This window comes from Acipenser ruthenus, chromosome 56, assembly GCF_902713425.1.
Source record: "Acipenser ruthenus chromosome 56, fAciRut3.2 maternal haplotype, whole genome shotgun sequence".
NCBI lineage: Eukaryota > Metazoa > Chordata > Actinopteri > Acipenseriformes > Acipenseridae > Acipenser > Acipenser ruthenus.
Window position 1 is genome coordinate 2,587,042 of NC_081244.1, and position 22,108 is coordinate 2,609,149.

A 22,108-nucleotide genomic window follows, 5' to 3' on the forward strand; every position below is an offset into this window, starting at 1 on the left:
TATTTAAAAAGTCTGTATGCAAATTATTACTAAACAATCCTTTAGAGTGAGAATGTTAACCTGTGAACCAAGCAACGCTCTCTGGTGACACAGTAGTTTGATGTGATTGGTTGTGCGCTCTTTACGCAATAGAGGGGGCGGTGACTTTGCCGCCAGATGAGATCTTTTTTTTCTCTCTCTTGAGTTCAGGTTTGAATTCGGCGCCTTTTTTCTAGAGCGGTTAGTTAGGTCTTTTGTTTTTCATTTATTAAATACATGAAGAATTCAGTATACAGCAATACTGAAATCCACACCCGATGCGTCTTAAATATAGAAGAAATATAAATAAATGATCAAACCCAAGTCACTTTTGTGTGCTCATTAAACACGTTAAATGTAGAAACGCACTATCAATGCTGATGCTCTTTGATTTCTTCCTCATACCAGAGTTCCGATTGTTTCAGAGCAGCTTGAATGGTGAAACTTCAACTCAAATTCAGAAAAGATGACATCGTGGAGCTCAAAGCTTTGCGTGAGGATTTGCTGGTTTGCATTTATTTCACTGGTTAGGAAACAAAATAAAGTAAGATTTCCAAATGAATTTAATAAATCAATAAAAATACATATATTTTATGGGACTTTAATTCTGCACGAGGGAATCGGATAAACTGAGCTCGTATTTTATCATTCTGCTACCGAAAAGGTTTACTTCAATACAATCCCATTAAAAAAAAAAAAAAAAAAAACATTGATTAAAAGAAATGCTTATTTATTTTTAAAGAAAATATATCTGGATCTGTGTTTAAGGCTACAAATCCAACAATGAAGTTTAAATCCAAAATACTCGTTACACATCGCAAAATAGGTCTAAATTATTTATATTACAAAACAAGCTTGTAAACAACAATGCAAACATTCTTAAACGTGTTTTTAATCTTTTGAACATTTTCCTGGTGTACTAAATGTAGTTTGTTTCAGAATTGAAAACTCTTTAAATGAAAAGGTGGGCGGCTCTTAAAAGAGCCTTTGGGTTCGTGTCCTTGGGTCCAAATCTTTAACCTCCGAATCCGTACAGAGTGCGACCCTGGCGCTTCAGAGCGTACACCACATCCATGGCGGAGACGGTCTTTCTCTTGGCGTGCTCAGTGTAGGTGACGGCATCCCGGATCACATTCTCCAGGAACACCTTCAGCACCCCGCGGGTCTCTTCATAGATCAGCCCGGAGATTCGCTTCACTCCTCCGCGGCGAGCCAGGCGGCGGATAGCGGGCTTGGTGATGCCCTGGATATTATCACGGAGCACTTTGCGATGACGCTTAGCGCCCCCTTTTCCGAGTCCTTTACCTCCCTTGCCACGACCAGACATCTTCAAAATACAACGACAAAATATCAAGTTAAAATAAAAACTACCCAGCGAGTTGCAGTGTTAGGAACACAAAGCGGGACTGGTTGAAATTCGCAGTCCTAGAATGAGCGCCTTTACCCCAGACACGCCCTCAATGACCTCACACGTCTGTCAATAGTGATCATTTTACAGGCTAATTTCGACTCAGATTTAAAGGATTATTGTATACATTTTTGCACGATGTTAAAACCTATTTATAACATTAAAACATGTTATTCTAATGGTGGTTTCTTCTGTTTTGGATGTGCTTATATAATAACCTCCTTTACCTCTAAGTAACCAGGATGCACAGAAGACGTGCCCGCTGGACACTCTAACCCAGGGGTGGATAAACCTGGTCCTGTAGAGACACAATCTCCAGTAGGTTTCAAAGGTAACCCTTAAATGATCAATGTATTCCATTTCTGAAGAATGTAAATTGTTGATCAATTTAGCAAGTTAAGTTGTTCAGTTAAATGAGGAGTGGTAAGCTCTGGTCCACGAGAGCTGCAGGGTGTTCAGGGCGCTTAACAGACCGTCATTCGTCAACAGGAAACAAAGGTGTGTGTTATGAATTCATTTGAAAGAAGTACAACCTGGAGACTGTTTGCTGTGATAAGTGTGCCATTTCAAAACGTCAGCATGCCTTGTACCTCACGTGCTGCAGGCCACTTGAAGATACAGCTGAGCTGGTGTATTAAAAACCTGGCCCCAAATATGCAGTGATGCATGGTGGGGGATTTCGAGCCTGCTGCTCTGAAACTAGGGAAATTTATCTGGTAAAGATATGTTCTATTTTTTAACTGCTGCTAACAAACGAATTTATTTAATATTGTTTTGTCAGTTTTATTATTTATCTTAAACATTCAGCAGGCAATCTCATGCTAATATGGTTAGCAAGATGTGCCGAATGGCCTCCTCTCGTTTGTAAACTTTCTTATGTTCTTTCTTATGTAGATGCTATTCTCACGCTGTAGGTGGACTGCATTGCTCTCGGTCCAGTTAAGACCGGTTTGTTAAGTGCAGCGCTTTATCCTCGGAGCCTTTGTTCCTTTCCGCGTCATTTATTGGTAATTAGGTGCATTTACACTGCCATTTCTGATTCGGATGTAGGGCCGGGGCTGGCATGTTTTGCATAGAGTCGACCTGCAGTCACATCCAATATTATCACAATTCACTTTATCATACATGTCTAAATAAATTTAATGTATGTTTTAAAGTTAACATTTCCTTATATAGAATTGTGGCAAAGTGTTTGCAATGCGCAGGTGTTGGGGTGATGCCGTGCTCAAGACAAGGACAAACAACAAAGTACTGTTGAAATGAAGGTTTATTTTTGTAATCCAAAGTCTGATGACAAACAGTAAACAATTATGATAACAAACAATATTACTTACAACAATACACAGTGTTTGCGTATTGCTCTGTTAATCCACAGGTTGGCCCGAAAACACGATCACAAGTCCACAGTTAACATAAGAAAGTTTACAAAACGACAGGAGGCCATTTGGTCCATCTTGCTCGTTTGGTTAGTAGCTTATTGATCCCAGAATCTCATCAAGCAGCTTCTTGAAGGATCCCAAAGTACTGATGTGAAACAATGGTTGAATTCTCCAGATAATAGACATGACCTCATGAACATTGAACTCAAGGCTATTTTTAAAGCCGATATTGCATGCATGTTAAGAGAATAGTAGACCATTTGCAGAATCTATTAATAGATGCATTAATCACACAAATTGTTAATGTGCTACCTGTGTTGGAGTTTGTGTTAAATGTCTTGATAATTGTTTCATAAATCACACAAGATGAATCATGATTATTGCAGTACATCCTATCCTGTGTACCGATGTTATCCCGTGCACACAACACATGAAAATTGTAACACACACACACTTTAATATGTAATAGTAGCACCTGAGTGAAATCTTCCTGTTTGCACAAAACATTTTTCTCTTTTCATAGGTAGGATCAGCTTCACTCTGAAACTGCACGTGATATCTACTTTACAGTAAGAGACACCCTACATTAACTTATAGAATTGGCAAATGTAATTCACATTCAAAAACTGTAAGACTGGCATCCGTTTCTATATTAATGAACCAGAGGTAAAGTCGTTACAAATGAGAGAAGGATGACATCTAGTGGAGAATGAAAAAAGCACAAAGACCGAAAATATCTTTTGTGCCTCAGTAAAAAGTTCATCTCCATTTGATAAACAGTTTAAGTGCTTTCAAACAAGTAAATACCAGCTCTTAACACGACCTTAACCGTGTTTGTTTTTATATGCTTTAAAAACGACAAGAGAATTGTGTATACAAGCCGGAAATGAAATATACCCGATAGCAGTGCCATTAAAAGTGAGTATTTGCTTAAATTAACTGGATGTCTATCGTCATTTTTTTTTAAATAAATTCCTATGCAGGTCCACGTGTATCATGTTGCTGATTTTGAAGGTCACTTTCCTACTTTGCCTCCATGTTTTAATGTGAGGGACATATTTAAACAACACCAGTCTCCAGTATTGTGTTTAGCATTAAGTGATGTGATACATATCAAATATTATATGGTTTGATGATAGTGCTCACGATAAAAAAGCAGGATAAATACCTTAAAATGAAGTCAAAAAAGTCTGGACGTGTGGGCCTACATATCTGATATACATGGAAACATAATAATAATAATAATAATAATGCGGCAATAGACAAGTTGTGCAGTATAGCCTCTGGGAGTTCCGTTACAGGCGAATCTCTCGATCTCCATATTGATCCAGGTCCATTTCGTTGTTGGAGGTGATCTTGGTGCAAACAGAACGAAGATCACGTGTCGTGTCATTGAGACCTCTCTATCTCACTTAAACAGACGGCTGCGTTTCTCAAGATGCTCCAGCAAGCGCTGCTGCTTGCAAATGGAGAGCATGTAAACAAACTGGACAACCAACATCAATGTCAATTATTTACATTTTTTGTTTTCTGTTTATCAATAAATTCTGATAATAGAAGGACACAAGTACTGAGGTGTGTGCAATCTGATTAATCAAACATGCTACAGGGGATTCAACTGGGCAGTGTATTTTACTGGGTTAATAAACAAATGGCCTCGGTTCTAATCTCGATTTAGAACATTGCACAACCAAACCCTTGAATTGCAAAGTACAACAGAATGTGTGCCAGTGGAGGCAGCAACATACATGAAATAAATGACAGATAACTAGAGCGAATTGTTCAATAATTATTACATTTACATTTATAACGCATAAATGTAAGATACTGTCTCTTGTAATATTTGCAGTTGTCTAAACCGTCCCAAATTAAGTTGTTCCCGCCGAAATTAAACAGACGCAGATCGATTTTACAAGAAAAACAATTAATAAAATCCGATGAATCTGTAAGTTTATCAAACTAAAATAACTAAATGTATTGTCAAAAATACATTACAAAGTCTCCTTACCTTAAACATGTTCATTTTAGAATTTGCAGAACTGAAATGAGAATTGTACTCTTTTTGCGGTATTTGGGTGGCTCTTAGAAGAGCCTTTGTGTTGTAAAGACGGAGCAGGGACGATCTCGGTTTACTTGGAGCTGGTGTACTTGGTGACGGGTGCAGCTTTCGGTTCTGGCATTTTCCTTCTCTGATGCTTTTTCAAAGATGAATGAACAACCAGCCCCAGAGCCCCGCTATTTATACAGTCTGTATGCAAATTATTACCAAACAATCCATTAGATTGAGAATGTTTGGAGTAGTTCAATGTGTTTGGTTGGAAACGAGGGGGTGTTGACTTTACCGCGAGCTGATTTTTTTTTTTCGAGGGCTTTTTTGAATTCAGCACCTTTTTCTACAACGGTTCGGTTAGGACTTTTGTTTTTCATTTATTAGATACATCAATAATTCAATAGACAGCAATAATATATATATATATATATATATATATATATATATATATATATATATATATATATATATATATATTATTTATTTCTTAGCAGACGTCCTTCTCCAGGGCGACTTACAATTGTTACAAGATACCACATTATTTTACATACAATTACCCATTTATACAGTTGGGTTTTTACTGGAGCAATCTAGGTAAAGTACCTTGCTCAAGGGTACAACAGCAGTGTCCCCCACTGGGGATTGAACCCACAACCCTCCAGTCAAGAGTCCAGAGCCCTAACCACTACTCCACACTATATAATCCACACCCGACACGTCTTAAAATGCATATCAAATGATATAGTAAGTCGTCCTGGATAATAATAATAATAATAATAATAATAATAATAATAATAATAATAATAATAATAATAATAATAATAATCTATCTATCTATCTATCTATCTATTTATACCTCTTGTTTCATAGTTGCTTGAACAGTGATACATCGCCTCAAATTCAGAAAACAGGAAAAATGTGAAAAACACTTCCATTGTATACAGATAACAAGAAACAAATGAATAGATTAATTAAACTGCTTCAAAATAAGTTGTTAAATGTTTTGTGTTTTTTGCTTTGTTTTCTACATAACGGTTGCACGGGAACACAGAACCATTAGACAGGTCGTATTTCCTATGAAATACATCACCAGCACAAGATTGAAACTAGTGAGAGAATGCTTTGGTGAAGCCAGGGTAATTCAATTGTGCAACAAGTGTGGTCACGGATACAGATAAATAATACAATTCAACAAAGAAATCCTCCCTATCGATTACAATGGGATGTGCCGGCAGTGTGTTAACCACACCTAACAGAAAGGCAATTAAATGTGCAGTTTAACAAACCTCACGCTTCAAAAGTATTAAGTTGTGTTTGACTAGCCTTCTCGTTGGTGAAACGAATCATACAGTTACTTTAAACAGTGAATTCATCATTTTATTTAAAACAAATACAGCGAAGTGCTGAGCGAGCAGTTTGGTTTCGCTGGAAGATAGTGTCGTTTTTGTCACCTCAATTAAACATGCAGTACATTTGCTGGTTAAAGAATAAGCTATACTGTAAACACAACCCTTCTCTTTTGCTACCCTCGGTTGTTTCTGTATATTTGTTCGTATTTCACTATTAAATTGTATATTTTGTGCAGGTAGAAAACACAAGACGGGACGTTTTCAAAATGAGTGTGCTGCCCGTGGGTCAGTTGAGTCTACACGGTTCTCATCATGTCGATAAGTTCCGCGCTCTGCCTTTCTGCGCACATTCTCTGATAAACAGTACCGTCTAGTACTGTGCGTCGCTATTATTGATCGATTTTTGCATCTTATAACATCTTAGAAATGGCAGAAACTGCTCCCGCACCAGCCGCTCCTGCTCCGGCTAAAGCTCCCAAGAAGAAGACCGCAGCAAAGCCCAAGAAATCGGGTCCCAGCATGTCGGAGCTCATCGTCAAGACTGTGTCTGCCTCCAAGGAGCGCAGCGGGCTGTCCGTGGCGGCGCTCAAGAAGATCCTGCAGGCCGGCGGCTACGATGTGGAGAAGAACAACTCCCACGTCAATAGAGCCCTCAAGAGCCTGGTGACCAAGGAGACCCTGCTACAGACCAAGGGCACCGGCGCCTCGGGCTCCTTCAAGCTCAACAAAAAAGCAGCTGAAGCCAAGAAGAAAGCAGCTCCCAAGAAACCAGCGGCAAAGAAAGCGGTTGTCAAGAAAGCGACGAAAAAGGTTTCAGCAAAGAAAGCAGCGACACCCAAGAAGTCTCCTAAGAAAGCGAAGAAACTGAAAGATGTAAAGAAGGCGCCCAAGAGCCCAAAGAAAGCGGCTGCCAAGCCTAAAAAGGTCGTAAAGAAAAGCCCCAAGAAAGCGAAGGCAGCGCCTAAACCTAAAAGAGTAACCAAGGCAGCTAAACCCGCAGCGAAGAAGGCGGCTCCTAAAAAGAAGTGAACAGTTAAAGCGACGAATGAACCCAAAGGCTCTTTTCAGAGCCAACACATCTTTATAAAAAGAGATTTTCCTTTTATACATAAATTTGACACTGCTGCGGTATATTAGCACGCAGTTAATAATATTACATTAGAGTAAATCAATCGATTCTGTATTAAATATAAATATGATTCAATTAATTAGGGATATGAACGTTTGGTTCATATATCATCAGATTCAAGTTTGTCTAAATGTGGCCTGTTTCAATCTGAATAACACTCAACCATTATATTAGATAGTACTAAAAGAATAACATCTTGTGTAGAAAACGCAAAGTCCTCCATTGTATATAGCTAACATGTTCAAATTGTTAAATGTATCAGACAATTAAAAACAATAGGTATTGGAATATAACGCTTTCAGAGAAGTGGGTGGCTCTTAAAAGAGCCTTTGGGTTTCACTGTGTTTTTGTTTTAGGAGTGATGCAGTTTAAGCGCGTTGCCCTCGGATGCGGCGGGCCAGCTGGATGTCTTTGGGCATGATGGTGACTCTCTTGGCGTGAATGGCACACAGGTTGGTGTCCTCAAAGAGCCCGACAAGGTAAGCCTCGCTAGCCTCCTGCAGCGCCATCACAGCGGAGCTCTGGAAGCGCAGGTCGGTCTTGAAATCCTGAGCGATTTCTCGGACGAGCCGCTGGAAGGGCAGCTTGCGGATCAGCAGCTCGGTGGATTTCTGATAGCGGCGGATTTCCCTCAGAACCACAGTCCCAGGCCTGTAGCGGTGAGGTTTCTTCACGCCGCCGGTAGCGGGGGCGCTTTTTCGGGCAGCCTTGGTAGCGAGCTGCTTCCTGGGCGCCTTTCCACCGGTGGACTTACGAGCGGTCTGCTTGGTTCTTGCCATTTTCTCTCTTGCACACACTATCACAAACTCTAAAATATAACACAAGCAAGCCGACACCAGAGAATTTATTGAATAACTGAGCTGCTCTGATAGGATGAGTCATTTAGGGCGAGTTTATGTTCCTGTGGCAATGTGCCCCGTCCCTGTGTGCATTTGTGTGTTATGTGTTGGATGTTGCGTGTGTTAATGTCGGTGTATAGATTGGTACACGGGATATAAACGGGTCTGTGTTTCACATGTATTTAAAAAGTGTATATTTGTATTTAGGCACGGGATTGCACATCACGCACGTGCATTTAAAATATAATATGTGAACACCTCTGCCTCTGCCACTTCCAGGAGCAGAGGAGCAGGAGCTGCCTCTGCCTCCACCACCGCCAGAAGCAGAACAGCAGGAGCTGTCTCTGCTTCCCGTACTTCCACCACGGGGAGTACGGTGGCCGGAGCCCCAGAAAGGGGAGCTGTCGGCCACGAAGAAGGGGGAGGAGGTCTGGAGACCACCAACCCCAGCAGCAGTTTCGCTGCCGGAGATCGTGGGGGAGGTCCGGAGACCTGCTCCCACTGCAGCAGTTTCGCTGCCGGAGATCGTGGGGGAGGTCCGGAGACCTGCTCCCACTGCAGCACTTGTGCTGCAGAAGAGACTGTGGCCGGAGCCCCGGAAGAGGGAGCTGCCGGCTACGAAGAAGAGGGGAGGTCAGGAGACCATCCCCCAAGCAGCCTTTCCGCTGCCAGGACTGCCCCTGCTGAAGGAGTCAGTCTGGGAGCTGTCAGCACGTCTGCTGACAGCATGGCCAGTAGCAGCCTGGCTACTGGCAACATTGCCACCTGTGGGCCCCTGGAAGCCTCCCTTCCCAGCCCGAGACTTTGTCCTGGACTGCTGGATTTTTAAGGGGGGAGGTGGCCGTTGAGGCCATGTGTGCTGCGCACAAGGGGGAGTATATGTGGCAATGTGCCCCGTCCCTGTGTGCATTTGTGTGTTATGTGTTGGATGTTGCGTGTGTTAATGTCGGTGTATAGATTGGTACACGGGATATAAATGGGTCTGTGTTTCACATGTATTTAAAAAGTGTATATTTGTATTTAGGCACGGGATTGCACATCACGCACGTGCATTTAAAATATAATATGTGAACACGGGGTTTCACGTAATGAATTCACGTGCTGGGATTCAAGTGAATAATTAATTAGTAATTGAATCCCAGCACAAACAGTATAAATAGATGCACGTTTAGTCACTCGGGGGTTAGGTGTTCAGTGAGTGGAGAACGGGATTGGAGACGGAGGTAATAATAATAAGAAGAAGAATAGTTAAGTGTTTTCACTCACCGTGTTTGTTTGTCTCCGTGCACCGTTTGTCTGTGTAGTCCGTTTTGTTTGTCTATTTATTTTGGCGTGTAGTGCCGTGTCCAGTGTTTTTGTCTGTTCCAACCTTTTATTTTCTGTGCTGTTTTATTAAATGCTGAGCGAAACCATTCGCTCAGCTCCACCAAACTCCAAGTCTCTGTCTGTTTACTCCCTGCTTCTGGTCTGACGCCACCCACTCCGGCCGTCTTTGTGACAGTTCCTCATTGGTTATATTCCAGATACTTAATAATTGATTGGATCATTTGAATATTGCGCGCATTCTTTGAAATGGACACTGTCCCGTCCGGTTTGCGCTTTTTAAACGGTCTGATTTTATGCTTTGTTATTCATGTCATTGTTTTTGAAAGAAAGCAATCCAAGGCAATACAATATCGATTCATATCTATAAAGAACCCGTAGCTCACGTCTCACTTTGTGTTTCACAATCAGTGTCATATAATAGATTCTACAGTATTTAAAAATACTTTATATATTTGCAATGAAACGAGAGATTGTGTTTCATTGTATTGTACAGCAAAACCACCCACAAATAGACAACAACCGTCATCATGGCAAAGAGGGAAAACAGATTCAACTAAAATGAAAAAATAGAAAAAACAGTACTTTTAAAAGTGGCCTGGAGATAACACTATGAGCCCCAGCGGTTCTCAGTTGAGTTTTGAGTCTTCATGTCGGAGAGACGCACTGAGAAAGAGCGGGGCTCAGACAACACGGGACGGCGGGTATATACAACCAACAACTACTTCAGGGGAGGCGTGAGAAACCTCTATTTCAAACACCAAACATGTTTAACTGTACAAATGAAACGGCACTTATCTTTCAGCAGTTCGTGTGTTTCATTCAGGTGAGGATTGTGATCACCCGCTAGTGTGGCACTTACTGTAGGTTTGTTATATCAGTACTTACAATTGTGACGTTTTACCATTAAAAAAGCAGTACTTCAAATTGAACGAATTGGTTATTTCCGACTGTGAAGTGGGTATTAAACAGATTCAATGCTCTCTTAATGAAAAAAGTGGGTGGCTCTTAGAAGAGCCTTTTGGGTTTTATAGATCTTAGAAGTGGCGTCCGAGTGATTTACTTCTTGGCAGGCTTCTCGGTTTTCTTGGGCAGCAGCACGGCCTGGATGTTGGGCAGCACTCCGCCCTGAGCGATGGTGACACCTCCCATCAGCTTGTTGAGCTCCTCGTCGTTGCGGACAGCGAGCTGCAGGTGACGCGGGATGATTCTGGTTTTCTTGTTGTCCCGGGCGGCGTTCCCGGCCAGCTCCAGGATTTCAGCAGTCAGGTACTCGAGCACAGCGGCCAGATAGACCGGGGCTCCAGCGCCGACACGCTGGGCATAGTTTCCCTTCCGCAGAAGCCTGTGAACACGACCGACTGGGAACTGCAGTCCTGCCCTGGAGGAGCGAGTCTTTGCCTTAGCACGGGCTTTACCGCCAGTCTTTCCTCTTCCAGACATCTTCACTGTAGTTCAGAATACTACAACAATAAATGCGAGTCTGCTCTCTTGCTTTTTTATACGCGCTGGCTCATTCTTAGAATGTTAAAAATCGTCACAGCGGAGAAGGGCGGGAAGTATTTCATTTGCGTGCCTCTGATTGGTTGTATCATTCCCTGCCCGCGGTTTCTAGTTTGGCGCTGTTCTGCTGCGGATTGTCTTTTGTTTCCTCTAGGCGCTCAATTTTGAATTGTAACCCAGTTGGAACACAATGTAACAGTTTAGAACTGTTTAAAACCACACTGCCCGCAGTCATGTCCGATTTTAGTTATAAGTTTTGTGCGCTTCAATTAAGCAGAAAACCGATATTGTTGATGGTCCCTTTTGTTTGCATTGTGTAAAGGTAGTTGCAGATGCAGCTATACCAGCTGACCCTTTGATATAAATCTGCTTGTTATTACGTCACTCTGTCATCCAAATACTATTATTTAATGCAAACAAACTGAAATACTTATGTAAATTTAAAAACAAAAATCCTTTACATTTGATGTATAAGTTAATCATAACTCTTTCTAATATGACATAACGTTAAATTAATTAAAGTTATTTTCTATTATTATCATTAATCTTTCTAGCGAGGCAAAGCGTGCGTTCTAATAAAGAAGTAATTAATAATAATAATAATAATAAAAACGAAATACGGTTTTACACATCAGTCTGAATGTGAATGTTTCTTTTATTTCTTTCTTTTGAAACGGGATTGGCGGCGTCGGATGTCTGACTATTACTAACTTTAATTTTGACTAGATAAGCAGTAATTGTTAATTTAAGTAGTAATTTGTTCAATGAAGTAATTTTGAGATAATTTGGAACAAAAACCTCAACATTCTGCAACATTCACATGGACCAGAGCTGACCACTCCTGATTTAATTTAACTTAACTTGCTAAATTGAACAGGAACTTACATTCTTCAGAAATGGAATACATTGATTATTTAAGGGTTATCTTTGAAACCTGCTGGAGATTGTGTCTCTGCAGGACCAGGTTTGTCCACCCCTGGGTTAGAGTGTCCAGCGGGCACGTCTTCTGTGCATCTTTGCTTACTTAGAGGTACAGGAGGTTATTATATAAGCACATCCAAACCAGAAAAAAAACACAATTAAAATAACATGTTTTAACGTTATGAATAGATTTTAACATCGTGCAAAAAATGTATACAATAATCCTTTAAATCTGAGACGATATTAGCCTGTAAAATGATCACCAGAGACAGACTTGTGAGGTTATTGAGGGCGTGTCTGGGGTAAAGGCGCTCATTGGACTGTGAATTTCAACCAGGTCCGCTTTGTGTTCATAACACTGCAACTTGCTGGGTAGTTTTTGTTTCAATTTGATATTTTGTTGTTTTAGTGTGAAGATGTCTGGTCGTGGTAAGGGCGGTAAAGGACTCGGAAAAGGGGGCGCTAAGCGCCATCGTAAAGTGCTCCGTGATAATATCCAGGGCATCACCAAGCCCGCTATCCAGCGCCTGGCTCGCCGCGGAGGAGTGAAGCGAATCTCCGGGCTGATCTATGAAGAGACCCGCGGGGTGCTGAAGGTGTTCCTGGAGAATGTGATCCGGGATGCCGTCACCTACACTGAGCACGCCAAGAGAAAGACGGATACGGATCTTTTTATGAAAAAAGGTGAAGCATTTCATTAAATAAATCTATTCAATGTAAGTCTATATAAAAAGGGAACCTTTGTGTTAACATAATGATTAAATACGAGCTCCGTTTTACCCAATTCTTGCCTGCAGAATGAAAGCGCGATAAGCCTTTTTGTTTTAAAAATGTTTCCCAATTTTGTAAAATACATTAAAAGCTGGAAATTCTGACTCAAGTATCAGCATTCAAGCTGCTATGAAACAATCGGTACTCTCGTAGAAGTAAGAAACATCAACATTGATACGGTTTCAACATTTAGCTTGTTTAGAGTACAAATAAGTGACGGGTTTCAAAATGTATTTATATTTGTATATTTAAGACGCAATTGGTGTGGATTTCAGTATTGCTGTGTACTGAAGTTTTATGTAATTAATAAACGAAAAACAAACGATCTAAACTAACCGTTCTAGAAAAAAGGCGCCGAATTCAAACTTGAACTCAAAAGAAAAAAAACTGAGCTCGCGGCAAAGTCACCACCCTCTCTATTGCATTTATTTTCACAACCAATCACATCAAACTACTCCGACCGGGAGCGTTGCTTGGTTCACAGTTGAACATTCTCAATCTAAAGGAGTGTTAGGTAATAATTTGCATACAGGCTGTATAAACAGCGGGGCTCTGGGGCTGGTTTTTCATTCATCTTTGAACTGCATCAGAGAAAGAAACATGCCAGAACCGAAAGCTGCACCCGCGCCGAAGAAAGGCTCCAAGAAGGCTGTTGCCAAGACCCAGCCTAAGGGAGGAAAGAAGCGCAGAAAGACCAGGAAGGAGAGCTACGCCATCTACGTGTACAAAGTGCTGAAGCAGGTCCACCCCGACACCGGCATCTCTTCCAAGGCGATGGGCATCATGAACTCGTTCGTCAACAACATTTTCGAGCGCATCGCCGGGGAGTCGTCCCGCCTGGCTCACTACAACAAGCGCTCCACCATCACTTCCCGGGAGATCCAGACAGCCGTGCGCCTCCTGCTGCCCGGAGAGCTGGCCAAGCACGCCGTGTCTGAGGGCACCAAGGCCGTCACCAAGTACACCAGCTCCAAGTAAACCGAGACCGTCCCTGCTCCGTCTTTACAACACAAAGGCTCTTCTAAGAGCCACCCAAATACCGCAAAAAGAGTACAATTCTCATTTCAGTTCTTTGCAGATTTTGAAATAAACGTGTTGAAGTTAAATTTTTATTTTATTATTTATTATTTTGCGTTATAGAATTTAATTTTATATTTATTAAACTTACAATTTTATAGGATTTTTCCTGCAAACTCGATTCCGGTCTGTTTAATTTTGGCGGGAACAAATTCATTGTATCTGTTATGACAACTGCAAATATTACAAAAAAACATTCTTGTATGTATGCTTTATAATAAACTTTTTTTGTCATTATTTAATAATTCGCTCTAGTTGACTCATTATTTTCATGTATATCGCTGCCTCCACTGGCATACATGCCGTTGTACTTCGCATCTCAAATCTGTAATGTTCTAAATCGAGACTAGAACTGAGGCAATTTGAATTGCAAGGCTTACATTCATTTTGATTTGTTTTTTAACTCGGTGAAATGCCCAGTTGTACCTCCTGTATCATGTTTAACTTATCAAGTTGCACACACCTCAGTGTGGAGCAACTTGCCTATAACAGGAGACGCAGCCGTCTGTTTAAGTGAGATAGAGAGGTCTCAATGACACGACACGTGATCTTCGTTCTGTTTGCACCAAGATCACCTCCAACAACGAAATGGACATGGATCAATATGGAGATCGAGAGATTCGCCTGTAACGGAACTCCCAGAGGCTACACTGCACAACTTGTCTATTGCCACATTATTATTATTATTATTATTATTATTATTATTATTATTATTATTATGTGTATCGAATATGTAGGCCCACGTGTCTAGTCTTTTTTTCATTTGAAGTTATTTATAATTGCCCCTTTTTAACGTGAGCCCCATCAAACCATATGATCTTGCTTCTCCACTAGATGTCACTCTTCTCATTTATAACGTCTTTATTTCTGGTTCATTAATAAAGAAACAGATGCAAGTCTTACAGTTTTTGAATCTGAATCACATTTGCCAATGCTGTAAAATTTTGAAAATTGTCTACAATTCTCTTAACACAATTCCTTTGTTAATATTACTGTCTAAGTGCTTCCTCATCAACATGCATACAACATCAGCTTTAAAAATAGCTTAGAGTTAAATATTTCTGGGGCCATGTCTATTACATGGAGAACCTGTCTGGAGCAAGTGGGCGCTGATGCTGGGCTGCCCCACAAAGACTGCAACTCCTCCACAAAATCTGGGAGGACCGGGAGGGGCTTACAGTGCTGTATAGTCGACACTGAGGTTTCAAAAACTGATCGGTGGACCTGGGTCTCCTCAGTCCAAGGGATCTGGACCTGGGCAGCAGCTCTGCTCACAAGGGCTGCTACCTCGTCCACCAGTGGACCACTTGGAGCCATATAGGTCTGTGGCAAAGTGGTTGCTGATTATGTACAGGTGCAGAGGTGATGCAGTGCAGGAATAAACGGACAGAGATTTGTAATCCGGTATGGAAAAATATACGTTTTATTTTAGTTATAATCCAGGTCTGGGGACCAAATAATAAACTCTGGTTATACACAGCGATGCATAAAACATGGAGAACAGTAACAGGGATTGCAGCCTTAAACAATAAACACAGTATCTCTCTGTGGCAATGTGCCCCACCACTGTGTATTTTTGTGTTTTATGTTGTATTTATTGGATGGATGTGGTGGATTGCATTGAAGAAATCAATGACAGAGATTTGGAGAAGTTTGGTAAGCTCCCATGCTTATTTCTTTATATTTTGTAAAGGAGATTGATCAGCCTTCGCATCTTGATTAAGGTTTCTCAGCAAAGTAAAGAGGAGCTGCTGCACCTCTGATGAACGTTCAGTACTATGTCCAATTCTAGTCACCACAGCACCAAAGCGAGATTGTGGCCCTGGAGAGAGTCCATCAAAGAACAACCAGACTGATTCCAGGGCTTAAAGGATAGAGATACCAAGATTAACTGAAAAAACAAAATCTATTTAACCTTAAACAAAGAAGAATTAGGGGTGCATGATTGAAATTTTTTAAATTTTGAAAGGAGTTGACATAGTTAACCCAAACCAATACTTTTAGCGCAGTGTAGAAACCAGGACCATAGAACCCAGTTGAAAATAATTACCTTTTTTACCACCGTTCAACCAAGCCACCTTAGAAGATGCTGTGTTGTTTTTCACCTGCAACTGACACAATGAACGTCTGTAATCACATGTAGATAATGCATTATTAGGAGGGGCTATTGTAGGTTATGGTTGTGTTTTTCTTTGTTTTTTTCTTCAATATTATTGCATTTTTTTAAAGTGTACAAAGCATGAGCTTAAAGGGAGGTAGGTCTATTCTTAATAATATATATATATATATATATAAATGTTTCGCCCTGTTTGGGGCTGAATGTAGAAGCCTTTTGGTGACTTTCACGTGATGTGATTGGCTCTTGTAATTCTGATATTTGCATAATTCCCGATTACACATAATTCCATAGTTACTGCTTTCTCTCACCTTAACTCAAAAACTACTTGTATTTACATTCTCTCCTGAGCGTTTTGCTAGTTCAATTACAGTTACGTTGCACTGATGAGCCCCAAACAGTGCAAAACATGCCTGCAGATACTGTGCTTTGACTTTTAAAATAATATGAATGTGGAAGCCTTTTGGTAACTTTCATGTGATTTGATTGGTTCTTGTAATTCTGATAGTTACATAAATCCTGATTACCCATGATTATATATATATATGTGTGTATGTATGCAATAAGGCCCGGCAGGGTGTCCATATACATTGAATATACGCATGCCTCGGGGCATTGTGAGGCATGAGACAGAGCTGAGTGAACCCCAAGTGGCAGCAACCTGGCTTGTAACAGAATAGGTTAGTATGCACTCGCAGATCTGCAAAAAACAATTGCTAGGCTTACCTAATAAGCTACACTGATACACTGCACAATCTTGTTACAGTTTAAAATCACAAACTACAAACAGATACTAAAACTAAATACAACACAGGAAAAGCAAGATAAGAAAGCAGTGGCTGGCTGCTGTCTGCATCTCTCAGAGAGTCCAGGATGAAAGAACAGCTGCCACAACACTCCAGAACTCACTCTTATAACAGGTGGGGTAGTCATTACAAACACAGGACCACACGCAGGACAGCACAGGCTTTATACCTGAAAATGTACTTCATTAGTCACTGCTGGGTCCAATCACCCCACCTGTTCATTTTATTTTATATCAATACGTTTTTACTGCTTGAAAATCTTTGAGATAAGTAAGTGCTCTTTGACACGAATATGAAATTCAGTGTATTTTAAGAAGTTGTAATAAAGTATAATGTGGGGGTGGGTTTTTTTGACTATTGCAGCAAACACTGTGTACTCTATTATTATTATTATTATTATTATTTATTTCTTAGCAGACGCCCTTATCCAGGGCGACTTACAATCGTAAGCAAATACATTTCAAGTGTTACAATACAAGTAATACAATAAGAGCAAGAAATACAATAACTTTTGTTCAAGCAAAGTACAAGTGTGACAAACCACAATTCAATAATACAGCAGATAATAGTCATAGTTACATCAGTATATGATTAAATAGTGATAGTTACATCAGGATGTGATTAAATACAAAGTACTACAGGTTAAACACTTGGCAGATTACAGTATTCTGAAGTACAGGTATTAAATGCAGTAAAATAGGGGGCAGATAAGAGCAAAATAAAGCACATTTACATGAAGGGTGATAGTGTCCCAGGGTACAAACAGAGGAGTTCTACAGGTGCTCTTTGAAGAGGTGAGTCTTGAGGAGGCGCCGGAATGTGGTCAGGGACTGGGCAGTCCTGACATCTGTAGGAAGGTCATTCCACCACTGCGGAGCAAGGGTGGAGAAGGAGCGGGCTCTGGAGGCAGGGGAGCGTAGTGGAGGTAGAGCTAGTCTTCTAGTGCAGGCGGAGCGGAGAGGTCGAGTGGGGGTGTAGGGAGAGATGAGGGTCTGGAGGTAGCTGGGTGCAGTCTGGTCAAGGCATCTGTAGGCTAGTACAAGAGTCTTGAACTGGATGCGAGCGGTGATCGGGAGCCAGTGGAGCGAGCGGAGTAGTGGAGTAGCGTGGGCGAAGCGAGGCAGAGAGAACACCAGGCGGGCAGCAGAGTTCTGGATGAGCTGGAGTGGACGGGTGGCGGACGCAGGGAGGCCAGCCAGGAGGGAGTTGCAGTAGTCTAGGCGGGAGAGTACCAGGGCCTGGACCAGGAGCTGGGTAGCATAGTTGGTGAGGAAGGGTCGGATTCTTCGGATGTTGCTCAGGAAGAATCGGCAAGTGCGTGCCACAGTGGAGATGTGCTGGGAATAAGAGAGGCAGGGGTCCATGGTGACTCCAAGGTTCTTAGCTGAGGAAGAGGGAGAGAGTGTGGTAGATTCCAGAGGAACAGAGATAGAGAGATCAGAGGAGGGGGAGGAGGAGGGAAAGAAAAGGAGGTCAGATTTAGAGAGGTTGAGTTTGAGGTGATGCAAGTGCATCCAGGAGGAAATAGCAGACAGACAGGTAGAGATACGGGAGGAGATGGTGGAGTCACAGGTGGGGAAGGAGAGGAAAATCTGAGCATCATCAGCATAGAAATGGTATGAGAAACCATAGGATGCAATGAGGGGGCCCAGGGAGCGGGTGTAGAGAGAGAACAGGAGAGGACCCAAGACTGACCCTTGGGGGACTCCAGTTAAGAGAGAGTGAGGTGTGGAGGTTGCTCCACGCCAGGTTACCTGGTAAGTGCGGTTGGAGAGGTAGGAGGAGAACCAGGCCAGAGCAGTGCCAGAGATCCCCAGGTCAGCAAGAGATGATAGTAGAATAGAGTGATCAACAGTGTCAAAGGCAGCAGAGAGGTCGAGGAGAATTAGGACAGAGGAGAGAGAGGCAGCTCGGGCACACTTAAGTGAGTTGGTGACAGACAGGAGGGCGGTTTCAGTGGAGTGAGCAGAGCGGAAGCCAGATTGGAGAGGGTCAAGCAGAGAGTGGTTGGACAGTCCACTCGAGGGTTTTGGAGAGGAAGGGTAGGAGGGAGACAGGACGGTAGCTCTGGAGGGAGGTGGGGTCGAGGGTAGGTTTTTTGAGGAGTGGAGTGATAGAGGCTTTTTTGAAGGCAGAGGGAAAGATACCAGAAACTAGAGAGGTGTTGAGGAGGGAGGAGATTAAGGGGAGTAGAGCAGGAGCAGCAGCTTGAAAGAGGTGAGTGGGGAGGGGGTCCAAGGCACACGTGGTGGGTTTGTGACCCTGGAGCAGGGAGGAGAGGTCAGAGTCTGAGAGGGGCAGTCATCAGGGGAGATAGAGGAGGGAGGAGGAGGGGGGAGGGTTTAGGAGGGAGGAGAAGGTAGAGAATAGTTTACGTGGGTTGTTGGTGGAGGCTTGGATTACAGATTGGAAATAAGCACATTTAGCAGAGGAGAGAGTAGAGGAGAAGGAGGAGAGGAGAGTGCGGTAAAGGTCTAGGGCAGCAGGGAGTTTGTTTCTCTTCCATTTCTTTTCAGCAGATCGCAGTGTGATTCTTGCCGAGCGGAGCGCAGAGGAGAGCCAGGGATGGGGAGGGGAGGGGCGAGCAGGACGGGAGGTGAGGGGACAGAGGGAGTCGAGGGAGGAGGTGAGTGAGGAGAAGAGGGTGGAGGTAGCAGAGTCTACGAAGAGTTGTGAAAAGGAGTCGATAGGAGGGAGGTGAGAGAGAGCAGTGGAGGCAAGGACAGAGGGGGAGAGAGAGCGGAGGTTACGGCGAGAGGTGACAGTGGGGGTAGGAGGAGCAGGGAGAGGGGGGAGAGACAGAGAAAAAGAGATGAAATAGTGATCAGAGAGGTCCAGGGGGGTGACAGAGAGGGTGGAGGGGCAGCAGGCCCTGGAGAAGGTGAGGTCCAGTTGACGGCCAGCTTTGTGGGTAGGAGGGGACGGAGAGAGACAGAAGTCGAAGGAGTGCAGGAGAGGGAGGAATCCAGCAGAGTGGCTGGGGTTGGAGAGATGGATGTTGAAGTTGAACAGGACAGTCGGGGTAGACAGAGAGGGGAGGGAGGAGAGTAGATAGTCGAGTTCATCCAGAAAGTGAGTGAGAGGCCCAGGGGGGCGGTACAGAACAATGAGCAGGAGTTGACAGGGAAAGGTTAGTTGGACTGCATGAAATTCAAAGGTATTGACAGAGAGTGAGATGAGATCGGAGGGGACAGAAAAGAGTAAGGAGGGAGAGAGGAGAAGACCCGTCCCACCTCCCCGTCCAGTGAGATGCGGGGTATGGGACAGGACGTAGAAAGAGGACAGGGCAGCAGGAGTAACAGTGTTATCAGGGGACAACCAGGTTTCAGTGAGAGCAAGGAAATCGAGCGAGAGGTGGGAGGCAAAGGCAGATATGAAATCAGCTTTGTTAGCAGTACTCTAGCTATGACTGAGAAGAATTCTGGACAACCACTTTAGTGAATACAACGGAAATGCAGCAGCAGGCTGATTAAGAGAACAATCTCAGAAAGTCATTTGTACTTTTCTCTCCTTCGACTTGATGCACACCTTTGTGTTTGTCTTTCTCAAGTGAACTGACTGACGCAATGTAATGGTACAATGATTTGCACCCGACCCTGGCCATGCACATCTCTGAACTGGATGTAGATCAAGTTTTGGGGTTTGGAGATGAGACACATGTTCACAGACAGGGGATGGAATGAGTTACCTGGTCATGTTGATGCTGAATCACTAGGATCCTTTGAGACCCGACTTAACAATGTTTTGAGATCAGTCAGCTACTCGGAACCAGAGGAATGCTGATGGGCACATAATTAAATGATAGTTTACTAATGACTCATGTTTTCTGTTAACAGGGTTATTGTGGTCTGAGAAAATAGAGAACATGTACCCAGGTAAATGTTTTATACCGATCTTTGTAATATACACTAAATTATTACACTCACCCACCATCACACTGTCAATAGCGTCTTCACCAAGAAACTAATTCACCTGCCATAGCACTGTCAGTAGTGTGTATATCATGGGACTGATTCAAATACCATAGTAATATCAATAGTGTGTTCAACAAGGGACTGATTCACCTGCCATTGCACTGCCAATCTGCTATATTTGTTTTCCGTTGTTATGTAACATTGTGTTTGAGATCCCACACTCGCTCTGTTTGAATACATTTTTTTATTTTCTCGCTCAGAGTACATTATCTGTTCAAGACTGGGCTTCTTCAGTGGGAGACCAAGCTGCTTGAAGATTGCTGAGGAAGTGTTCGGTTACTCTCTCTCTCTCTCTCTCTCTCTCTCTCTCTCTCTCTCTCTCTCTCTCTCTCTCTCTCTCTCTCTCATTTATTTCTTCCTCTTTCAGTGCTTTTTGCCAATGCAGTAAGGATAACAACTTGGTTATTCATTTGTAATCATTTCAATATGTATCAGGTCCAACTCTAATGTTTATTTTAGTCTTAGATTTGTAATTGTGTTTGCTCTTTCCTTTACTTTATTTCTTTATATAATGTGTAAAAATATCATTTCCAGGAAACGCAGAGCTGTGGAAGGCCATGAGTGGTAAATATTATAAATATTATATATCATATAGTATATAGTATATTGTTATTTAAATTTACTAAAACGACCTTATTGACCAGGGTTTCAGAGTTTAACTCCTTCTTTTCCTGTACAGGATATATATCATGCCTGGTAAGAAAAGTCCTTCCTGCCATCAGAGACTGCTGAACCAGACCAGGTAAAATGAATTTGGAGTATCTACCTACAGCCACTAGAGGGGAGCACTTGCAGCTTTTCTGCAGTCACTTTAATGTCCAGTCACAGACCAAAGGTATTGTCACCCTACACTTAATATAAGATCATTAAAAAAGAAAAAAAAAGTTAAATACAAACATTTAGTTAACTAAAGCCACTAAGTAAAATGAGGAAAATACACAATTTCTGATAGTTTAACAAACCATATTTATTAAAAGAATCGATCTTACAGTTCACATGTATATTTCCAACTCATTTTCTAACAGTTAAACGATGAATTTATCAGCCCTGGTATCCATGGCAACAAAAAGGTAATAAAACAGTGTTCTTTTTTTCCTGTATCCCAGAATTCCCTGTCTTTTAACACGAATTTGAATTTGGACTGAAGACAGTGACGTTTTTGATATTTCTTTATAATGTGGATGTATGTTTTGGAAAATGTCTGTATTTCAGTACTTGTTGAATAAAGTTAACATAAAAAAATTGGGTTAGTGTTTTGTTTCTCTCTTTCTTGCTTTGGACAGATTTAGAAAAAGGAGACTGTCAAAAACAACAAAACACTAAATAGACCTTGAAACTACAGCTAAACTTAAACAGGCAGCAGTGAACAAAAGAAATGAATTTAGACAAAGTGCAAAAATCAGAAGGATGCACCAGTTTTATCTAAATAGTTGCTGTGGTTTGGT

The 22,108-nt window shown here is 42.0% G+C and overlaps 1 protein-coding gene and 1 long non-coding RNA gene across 2 annotated transcripts; both read left to right on the forward strand.

Annotated features, from left to right (window-relative positions):
* Positions 1 to 6,630: 6,630 nt before the first annotated feature.
* Positions 6,631 to 7,233, forward strand: LOC117404332 (histone H1-like). The gene has a single exon (XM_034007178.3). It carries the CDS (start codon positions 6,631 to 6,633, stop codon positions 7,231 to 7,233), a length of 603 nt encoding a protein of 200 aa, XP_033863069.3.
* Positions 7,234 to 20,406: 13,173 nt separating this feature from the next.
* Positions 20,407 to 21,838, forward strand: LOC117404179 (uncharacterized). Its single transcript, XR_004544632.3, has 5 exons — positions 20,407 to 20,564; positions 20,864 to 20,938; positions 21,198 to 21,227; positions 21,343 to 21,405; positions 21,770 to 21,838. It is a non-coding gene; the product is annotated as an uncharacterized LOC117404179 (long non-coding RNA).
* The last annotated feature ends 270 nt before the right edge of the window (positions 21,839 to 22,108 follow it).

What these genes read in the sequence shown, in the direction of transcription:
- LOC117404332 (XM_034007178.3), top strand. Translation starts at nt 6,631, where the DNA reads ATGGCAGAAACTGCTCCCGCACCAGCCGCTCCTGCTCCGGCTAAAGCT.